General features: G+C 35.2%; 1 protein-coding gene across 1 annotated transcript; it reads right to left on the bottom strand.

Moving 5' to 3' along the window:
* Nucleotides 1–2,226: 2,226 nt before the first annotated feature.
* Nucleotides 2,227–9,850, bottom strand: IL21 (interleukin 21). The gene is made up of 5 exons (XM_006866267.1): nucleotides 9,639–9,850; nucleotides 9,500–9,535; nucleotides 5,087–5,242; nucleotides 2,399–2,476; nucleotides 2,227–2,306 (listed from the first exon to the last, which is right to left on the bottom strand). Exons 1-5 carry the CDS (start codon nucleotides 9,804–9,806, stop codon nucleotides 2,283–2,285), a joined length of 462 nt encoding a protein of 153 aa, XP_006866329.1. The 5' UTR covers nucleotides 9,807–9,850; the 3' UTR covers nucleotides 2,227–2,282.
* Between the last annotated feature and the right edge of the window lie 610 nt (nucleotides 9,851–10,460).

The following is a 10,460-nucleotide window of genomic DNA, read 5'->3' as shown; positions in this document are numbered from 1 at the left end:
AAAAAAAAAAAAAAAAAAAACACACAATGATGATGAAGCATCAAGTCCCACTTCATTTTGTTTATGCTGATGCACAAGTGCCTTTCTTTGGTACTCTGGTAGGAAGCTCTTTTACATCTCATCTCTATCCATGGCTTTAAACTCAGGTTAGTGAAGGCTCACATTATCATTGCTGTTGTTAGTTGTTGTTGAATCAGTTTTGTGTGCAGAGTAGAACTAGTCCATAGAGTTTCCAAGATTTACCTTTTGTAAACAAATCTCTTGGTCTGTCTTCCAAAGCACTCTGCATGGGTTCAAACTGCCAGCCTTTAAGTTGCCAGTCTAGAGTTTGCTTGGGGTATCCATTATTGAGGGGTCCTGATATGGTGCTATAGGATAAGCACTGGGCTTCTCTAATCATAAGGTTTGCAGTTCAAACCCACCAGTCGCTCCTTGGAAATCCTATACAGGGTTGCTGTGAGTCAGAACCAACTGACTTGACAGAACTTAACAACAACAACCACCCATTACTGAGCCCTGGTGTGGAGCTGTAGGATAAACACTGAACAACTAACTGCTAGGTCCACAGTTCAAACCCACCAGCTGTTCTTGGAAACCCTGTATAAGGTTTTTATGAATGGGAATCAATTTAATGGCATGCAACAACAGGAACAACCCATCATTGGGCAGATAATTTTAAAGATTCCTTTGTAATATCATTTTAAAACAATCCTTTGTTTATGATGACAAAATATTTCATTGAGTTATGTTGAAATAATTTAGCCTTAGTACATATTTTCAAATTATGTATTAAATCTTTACTGGTTTTAAAAAACCCTTTTATGGGGGTCTTTTTTTCTCAGCAAAAAGTGTTTCCCACTCTTCATCCTCTTGCACATTCACAGCCAATTTAATAATGAAAGATTCTCAAATACCTAATAAGTTTTGGTGAAACTTGTATTTTCCTAGAGTTTTTAACTTCATATTTGAATAAACACTGCTGAAATTGATATGAAGTGCCTACAGCTGAAAGACTGGAATTCTTATACAAAATTCTATTTTATATTAGGACAGAGTTTCTAGCCTCTTGGTTGGTCTCTGATTTTTCTAGAGGTGATTAAATTTGCTTTATCAAGACCCGCAAAGTGCCCTAAATGTTTAAAATGCTTTGTAAGTTCTTCTTCATAGAAGTTTTATTTTAAAAGACTATGAAAGAAAGAAACAGATGGATACTTGGAGTTATTTGCTCTTTCCCATTTGGTAATAATAGCACTTTGAGAAAAGAGCTACACATTTTTTACCTCTCATTTAGATGAACACCTGATATGTATGACCCTTCATAGCTTTTGGTTGCCATGTTCACAAGCTTAAAATGCTAACTTACAAGGGTACTGGAGGTTGAGAAAAGGTAATAGCACACTCACTTCTTAAATAATACCCAATTCCCTTTTTAAAACAAAGAAACTAAGAGTCTGTTTCACAATGCATTCACATCTAAAGTATTTAAATATTTTAACAAACTTCATTAAAATGTCAGACTTTTTTAGTAGTTTTCTAGAAAAGCTTCCTCCTTGGTGCATAAATATATTACATATTTATATGCTGAGATGAAAAGTAAAGTCTTCAGAAATACTTTTTTAAACACACGGTTTTTGTTTCCTTAAAAACAAAAACAAGAAGTTACACTTTTCACTTTGACCCTGCATGTCTATATTTTTAGGCTTGAGTGAAAGTATACTACTATAAACTATGATCATATAAGACCTCATTTCTTGTGGTAATCTAAATCATAGTTATCATAAAATCAATAAATTCCCAAACTGTATTTTTTATGAAAACATTTCACTTCTGCCCCCAACTAAGAATGTCATAGATGGATAGTTGTTATTAACTGCTGTCCAGTCCGTTTCAACTCATGGCAACCCTGTACAGGGTTTCTGAAGCTTTTTAAATCTTTAAAATTTGAATCTCTGACCTCTCGGTTAGTGGTCCATTGCGTATCCTACAGTGCCACACCAGGACTAAGAGAAAGTAAAAATATAAGAAACCTTGAAAATTCATTACATAGGAAATCAGACTCTACTTGAGTAGAATATTTTTCAAGTTGACCAAACACAGAATATGTGGATCAAGAATAAGTATCATTACATAGTAATTTTGGGAAATAATCCTGACTGTGAACATTTAACTTTGTACATCACCATTTAGAATACCTAAAAGTAAGTTTAATTACTGTTTTAGAGTATATAACATAGTGTCCAGCTTCAAGTTAGATTCTCAGGAACTTCATAATCCCATCGGTTCTATGAGAGATGCTGATGAATCATCTGTGGAAATAGTAGACCATGAGTAAAGTAAATATAAAAAGCTCACAGTATAGATAAAGGTGAACTAGAAGATCAAACGTAACATTAAATACCTTTTGGAGAAGTGATTTCAGTCTTTCTAGGAATTCTTTGGGTGGTGTTTTCTCATAAGAATCACATGCAGGACATGTCTAGAAATCAATGAAAAGTAGCATTCTTTGAAAAACATTTTTCTTATTAAATAAAATCATGATTTAAATTTACTTTTCCCACTGAAGACATAAATTGTATTCACCAAAGAAACTTTGAGAAATACATGTAATTGGTAAGAAAATAATGGAAAAAATCATTTGTATTCCACTCCCAAAAACAACCTTTGCAATGATTTAAGGTATATCCTCCTGTAATTTTTGTTCTGTGCATTTATGTTATTAACTCTAGTTAGTAATTTGTTTTATTTACACTTACTATATCTTAAGCATTACCTAGGTTTTAATATTCTTAAAAAAATTATATATGTAGTGATTGTTTTATATTCCAGCAGAGGATGGAACTATTATAATTTTTAGATACAGAGGTCGCTTCTGAGTTTTTACTGTTGTATACAATGCTGCAAAGAACATCTTTATAAATAATTTTTATGTACAACTTTGCTTATTTCATTTGGAAAATTCTTAGACGTTGAATTACTGAATAAAAGGGATAAAACTTTTTAAGGTTTTTGATATACATTGCAAAAAATAAAACTTTTTATCTTCCTTTACTTAGAGCAGTCTTACCATTATTGGGTATTACTAAAAATTTTAACGGAAAAAAAGAATTTTCTTGTTTCAATTTGCATTTGCTTAATTATTAGTGACATTGAATAATTTTAAAATATATGTATTGCCTACTTATATTCCTTTTAGTGTGTTTGTGAAATTCTTGGCTTGTATTCTTTACTCATATAACTGTTAAATACCAAACACCAGGATGTTGTGTGCTATTTAGTAGACAAATGCTAGTAAGATGTTTTGATGAGAATATTTGACTGAAGGATTTTGTTGTCAGTTGCTATCAAATCATTTCTGACTAGTGGAGACCTCATGTGTTTAGAGTAGGGTTTACAAAGCTGTGGCCTTTGAGAAGCAGATCATCAGGCCTGTCTTCCCAGGTGTCTCTGGGAAGATTTGAATCATCAACTTTTTAGGTTTAATCCTTGTGTCACCCAGGGATTCTATGATAGACAGGTAGAAAATATATATTCTAGTCATCATTCTGCCACTGACTTTTTGCAGGATTTGGGGTCAGTTATTTAAACTGTTTGGTAGGTCTCACTTTCCTTCTCTGTAAAACGAAGTTTAGTTTTAGCTCTACTATTTTATGCATCTTTGATACTGGGTTTCAAAGACTTGATTAACTCCATTCTTTCGGACAAAAGTTGTAAAGGAATATTTTCTACATTGAAGCCTGGGAAAAGACTAAGCAAAACACCCAAAATAAGTAAGAATCACTTTAATAATGTGATTCAAATTTTATTTCATTTGAGTCATATGGGAAATTTCTTGGATGAAGGATAACTGCTTTTAAAAAATGGAGTAATTTACATTGTTTATCCATTGGCTTGTTTAATGCTTATATTACTCATGTTCTTTACTCATGAGTATTGACATTATTCATGAGTTGTTATTAAGAGCAGATTTATAAAAAAGTCTCATTGTCCAAAAAAATAAGAACTACTGATCATCTTTAGCCAGGTAATGGAACCTATCCATTTAAATTCAGTACAGACTACTTTTATGCAGAAAAATAATATTCTGTAGTGGAGGAATGCAAAGTTTGTGATTTATCCTGGTCTCATATAGACTGTCTCGTTTCTTATAAGAAAACCAGGATCTAGCTCCTGCTAGCAAGAATACAAGTTACATGTAACGAGCTACATTGTGTAATCTTGGTGTGGCTCTGCAGGTTAATGCACTAGGCCGAAAGGTCAGTTTGAACCACAAGGGTGACAGTGCAAACCTACCAGCCACTCCTTGGAAACCCTATACAGTGTCGCTATAAGTTGGAACTGACTCAATGGCACTTAACAACAACAACTACATAATAAGGAATATATTTCTTATTTCCTACAGAACCCTGGTGTAGTACTGTAGGATAAGCACTGTACTGCTAACCGAAAAGTCAGTGGTTCAAACCCACCAGCAACTCTTTGGAAACCCTATACAGTGTCACTATGAGTTGAAACTGACTCAATGGCACTTAACAACCACATCACAATTAGATTCTCTACTTAATGCTTTTCTTATCTTGAGAAGCTACATTAACTTCTTCTAGCTACCTGGGACTATTGTTGTTGTTGTTAAGTATTGTGGAGTCGGTTCCAACTCATAGTGACCCTGCACAGGGTTTCCAAGGCCGTTAGCAGATCCTAATGTGTTTCTGGACACTTTTAAGTCTATAAACTTAAAAGAAGTGACCCTACTTCTCAAATGTACCATGTATGAAAGAAAGACACTAGAGGCTACTACTAAAAATGTGTGTGTATCTTTGTGTGTGTGTAATGTATCTTTGGAGTCCTGGTGTGGCACTGTGTGTTGATGTAACAGACTGCAAAGCCATTTGAACTGCAAGGTCGGTGGTTCAAGCTCACCAGCTGTTCTTTGGGAACCCTATACAGGGTCACTATGGGTCGGAATCAATTTGATGGCACTTAACAACAACAACAGTGTATCTTTGTGTGTGTGTATCTTTGTGTGTGTGTAATGTACTAGATATGGCTAACAAGAACAAATGAGAGAGATGACAAATGACAATCTTACTGGTCTATGTTTCTGTTTTCCTCCTGCATTTGTGGTAGGTAGCTTCCTCTTCAGCTGTTTAATTCGCATATGGATTATCCTTTCATTGTCTCCTGCATTCACTGACTTTAGTTGGGCCTTCTGAAAACATGAAAAAGCTGACTGCTCACAGTGTCTCTGAAAAGAGAAATAATTGGTGTATGTTAATGACAGTTATTCAAAAAATAAACATGACATTCTCAGTCCTTTCTACTTCTGCTTCAGTATCTTCAATCACATTCATTGCACCAAGTTGTTTCACCTCCTATTTAATCTTTGGACTAAAAATATGGAGGTGCCTATATTTCAAATTCCTCCCATCTTAAAGGAGGAAACATTTACCTGCCTTAGAGCAAAGAAAGCCTCATTCTTCTGAAGTTCTGTGGAAGGTAGAGGGCCAACATAGACATTCCATAATTAAGATTCAGTACATCTATAGTCCTGGTGTGGCACTGTGGGTTAATGAGCCAGATCGCAAAGCATATGAACTGCAAGGTCGGTGGTTCAAGCTCCTTGGAAACCCTATACAGGGTCGCTATGGGTCGTAACCAACTAGATGGCACTTCACAACAACAACCATTATGGTAGGCAATGCACAACTTCTGTAATAGTTTATTCACACATTTAGTTCAGTTAGGATAGGGCTCTGCCTGAATCAAGCAGTCAAGGAACAGAATTGGAGACTTGATCATTCCATGGGATGAAAGTTCCCTTAGAAAGGAAGAAAAGTGTCTCAGAATGGTTAAGATTACCTCTTGGTTTGGCCACATAACTCAACAGAACAAACCAAAATCTTAGAAATCAAACTGCAGATAAAATGGACATTTTTGGAAGAGCAAAAGGTGCACTGACTTGCTAGAAATATTTTAAAGTGGATCTAAGAACTCATATCCAAGATAATTGTTCTTTCAGTGAATGTATGTATGTGACACTGTTTTTGCCTTGTTGTTGTTAAGTGCCTTCAAGTCAGTCCCAACCCTGTATGGAGTTTCTAAGGAGTGACTGGTGGTTATCCTTATCCTAAAGTGCTTATCCTACAATGCCACACCCCTGGAAGAAGCTAAATCTTGATTTCACTAATGTTGTATGTGAAAGCCACTGCCCTACAATTAGAAACCTCAATCCTTCCCAGTCCCTCCAATGGCAGTATCATATAGTACAACATTACCTGAATCTGATCATGTACGATCAGCTGAAAATAGCATCTGACCTGCTTTGCATTTTCCAACTCATATTCTTACCCAGTATGAATGTTGATTAATAACATGCATCTTTAAGACACAAAATCATCAGATTTGCTTTGCATACACAGCCACAAGCTGACACTCAACTTATCTGGCTTCCTTCTCTCAGAGCAGCTTGCCTCTAATAAGGGCAAGGTGAAGTCCTTTCCATATGTTTGCCAAAATGCTTATTTAATAGAAACTATTTATAAATGTTAATTATAGCACTTTTTTTTCCTTGAAAACCACATGTTCATGTTTGTTGAAGTTTTTTTTCTTTTCTCTCCTTTTTGACCACAACCGGCTTAACTTACTGGAAAAAAATAATATTCATATTTAAAAAGGTAAAATTTCCAGCTGAAACTGAAAACACTAACTGTGATGATCTGAGAAACCAGCATTTCTCACCGAGGCTCATTTTGCTGAGTTAACATTATAAATATATGTTGAAAGAAAATTAGGTTCTAAAGAAGTGCAGGGGGCCCTACTGAACTCCCTTGAGATAATATTGCTAGGAATGGTCAAGATCAGTGATCAGAAATTTTACCCTTGAGAAAGTCATTCTGAAAGTATCTGAATGGCATTTGAACCTTGAAGTGCATTTTGTTTGACGCTAGTGTCTCACCCACCTTTCCTTGTTCACCTGTGGTAGTGAGCAAACTGAAATTGGTGCTCTGTTTTGTTCCTATAATCAAGCAAAGCTGTCCCTGGCAATCTGAGGTTCATTACAAATATCTGCTGGATTTGGCCTTAGATGCACATCAAAGGAGGAAAGAAGGGGAGGAGCTGTCTCTGCTAACTGTATTCAGGATATGTCAAGAAGACGAGTGGAGAGATTAATCTTGATTCAGGAGCTTCAGGAACCCTGGCACTGAGGGGTGCACATCTGACACAATTTGGGAGCACACCCATTGCTTCTTTTGACTGCTTCTTAGTGACTGCGGACTCTGAGGGAAAGTCTTTGGTTTTCTTCATCCTTTAGCACATGAAAATACAAGGAATTGCCTGTTTTTGGAGAATATGGGGAGTAAGGGAGTCAGAGGTAGGAGTCACAAGTCACTCCTCCTTTAGCCAGAGAACGAGTAAATGTCCCTTTTGCAAGGAGGCACATATGGTTTTGATTTTCTGCAACTGAACACCTGAAAATATTTGACTTCTTAGTGGCTATTTTTAACTTACTTACATTTGTGTTCTTCTTCTTTTGCATAGAAAGCTGTGGTCATCACAATAGGAAGTCTTGCTAACTGGGCAAGATTACCTTTCTCTATATACATTCTAGGTTTATATCATTTTCTCAACAGTGGCACTATGACGTTTGAGGTTGGATAATTCTTTATTGTAGGGGCTTTCCTGTGCATTCAAAAACGTTTAGCAGCATCCTTGACCTCCACCCACTAGATGCCAGTAGCACATCCTTTCCCAAACCCAAATTGTGACAATCCTTGGAAAACCCTCTACAGAGTCGCTATGAGTTGGAACCAAATCGATGGCATTTAGCAATAACAACAATATTTCTCCAGACAATGCCAAATATCCTCTGAGAGATAATGTCACCACTAATTGAGACCCACTGATTTATATGATTAGAAAAAAGAAGAAGAAAAGATGCCTGATGAGGCCAATAAAGAACTAAGATAATCACTATATAAGTGCAATACTTAAATGGTTTGATTTTCATTAAACTTTTAATTCTCTGTACATCTCTTATAGGTTCTACTCTGATGCTTAATATAATACTAATGTGGCCTTGAACTATTTTCAGTCTGCATAAGTTTGCCTACCAACAGATCTTAAAAATCTTAGCTGTACCATTACTCTTGTATCAGAGCCAGCATTGCTTGATTAAACTATCAGATACATCATAACTGAGACAAAATCCTCTCATGTCGTAAGATAAAACATTTGTCTCATTATCAAAGCATATAAAGGAAGTGCCCACTGGATCAAATCAAGTTAGACAATGAGGTATTTCTCTTGTTTCATATTTTGTAAGTTATAGATTGCAGCTAGGAAACTCCAGAAAAGACTCCAATTAAACAAGGTGCACAAGTTAAACAAAGCACACCAGTTAAACAAGGTGCACAAGATGCTGAAAAATGTATGTTCTGATAATTAGACGTAATGATTAGGAAAGATTCTTACTTTATTGGAAGTCTTTCCAATAGGTCAAATGCACTGCTTTCATTTGAGAAGCTGCTTATTACTAAAGGACTAATACATGAGAGTGGTTAGGCTCAGAGCTAGAGAGTGAGTTTTAAAGAAAAGCAATAGTTGTGACTCATTCACTTTCTAAACTTTTACACATAGTCATTTACGATAATTGTTTTCTTCACAACATATCCTGGTAAGTCTCCCACCTTGTAGTATCCTAATTACTGGCAGCACTTTTATAGTTATTCTTATTTATGCGGTTAAAAGTCTGTGACAATGAAAACATTTTCCTAATTGCACTTAAACCCTCAGAGTACCTAACTAGAAGACCAGATCTAAGCTATAGGGGAAGAGATCAGCATGTAGCACTATTGACCTGTATGCTGGGCCCTGTCTTCCTGGGACTCCAATGGATTTAAATGGCTTAAAAGAATGAGATGAGTGATTGAAAATGATCCTTTCAAATGATCCTCTTAGAAGGAAAGCATCAAGACTCACTAAACCAAGGTATATGCAATTATATTCCTTCCTGATTTCCACATGTTTAATCTAATTATTTTATTAGTTATTTATTCTTAGTTTGCTATTAAAAGATGAGTTCTGCTTATTATCTTATTATCTGCATCTAACTTTTATAAAAAACAAAAAAATGGGATCACAGAAAGGACTTAAGAGTGTTTATGTTTAAAGGCTCTTAAAAAGTGATTTGTTCTTCATGCTTGAGAAACTGATCATAGCATAGGTTTATTTTATAATTATGTTATTTTTGTCTCAAAAATACTACTTGGAAGTACTTTTAAAGCTAACTGATGATAAATATATATTTTATGAGAAATGTAATATAGCATTTTATCATTTAGTTTGTTGGTAAATCAGTGACTATTCACCAACATAGAATTCTAAATATTCTAACCATTATTAAAATTTTCATTAAAATCAAGGATCTTTCTAAATAGTCATGTTTCTTAACTGAGTTAGTAAATTCATATCAAATATATTTTTGGAAATAAACTGTTCTTACCTTAACATCTTGTGGAGCTGGCAGAAACTCAGGGTCCTAGAGGAAAAATAATAGTTCTAAGTTATTTTTATAAGTCAAAAGACTTCTTATATATTCATTAAAACTGTTATTTAAATTTTGTTTTGACTAGTCATCTTACCAAGTCATTCACATAATTTTTCAGCTGATCGACAATATCTATAAGTTGACGCATCCTAATCATCAAACGATCTTGCCCTTGGGAGTTTGACTTGTGGGCCACTGTTCCAGAGAAGATGACTATCAGACAGAAGACTATTCTGTCCATGTTGCCAGAACTTGATCCCATAAATGCCAACAGTAGAGCAAAGCCTTGGTCTTGTCTTGTTTTCACTTCAGTTTGACTCTGAACAGGTTGTCACTAAAGCTACCTATTTATTCATCCTTCAGGGAGAGGTAAAGCCCTCCCATTGCAGCTTGGAAATCTTTGTAAAATGGATGAATGTGAGTAACTCTTTTTTCTTTTCCACTGGCTATGTATACGTGTGCATGTACTAATGCGTGGGGGCAGGGATTGATGGAGTCAACGAAATATGCCCCATCTGCACCTTAGACAGGAAAAAGAAAAATGGGTGAATTCCAATTTTCAGCATGAGTTGAAAAGTGTGCACAGTACATAGTAGATACTACAAGACTTCAAAGAAGTAAACAAAAACACTTTGATGTCTTTTTATCTGCTTCCCTTAGCATCTTACCTGTTGTCTCTGACACCCAAGACACACACTCATAAGGGTACTTCATTAATGAGTAAAGTGGCAACATATGCTTTCTTACAGGACTTTTTTTTATGGTAATAACTGAAATCATCCTATATCCCATCATAAAGGCAGGAGGAGAGACTTACTTTTAGGAAAGTTTGAATATAGGGGATATTTTTCAAATTACAAAGAATATTTTAAGTAATTATCAATTTATAAGCATTAAAATAGAATTTGCTTCTACC

Source organism: Chrysochloris asiatica, unplaced genomic scaffold (genome assembly GCF_000296735.1).
Source record: "Chrysochloris asiatica unplaced genomic scaffold, ChrAsi1.0 scaffold00088, whole genome shotgun sequence".
NCBI classification, from domain to species: Eukaryota; Metazoa; Chordata; class Mammalia; order Afrosoricida; family Chrysochloridae; genus Chrysochloris; species Chrysochloris asiatica.
Note: the sequence above shows the minus strand (reverse complement) of the source record. Positions and strands in the feature narration are given on the sequence as shown.

Coding starts and splice junctions, on each gene's coding strand:
- IL21 (XM_006866267.1), bottom strand. CDS start 9,806: ATGGGATCAAGTTCTGGCAACATGGACAGAATAGTCTTCTGTCTGATA. Junction 5,243..9,499: donor CAGCTCCACAAGATGTTAAG/GTAAGAACAGTT, acceptor TTCTCTTTTCAG/AGACACTGTGAGCAGTCAGC. Junction 2,307..2,398: donor TGAAATCACTTCTCCAAAAG/GTATTTAATGTT, acceptor CTATTTCCACAG/ATGATTCATCAGCATCTCTC.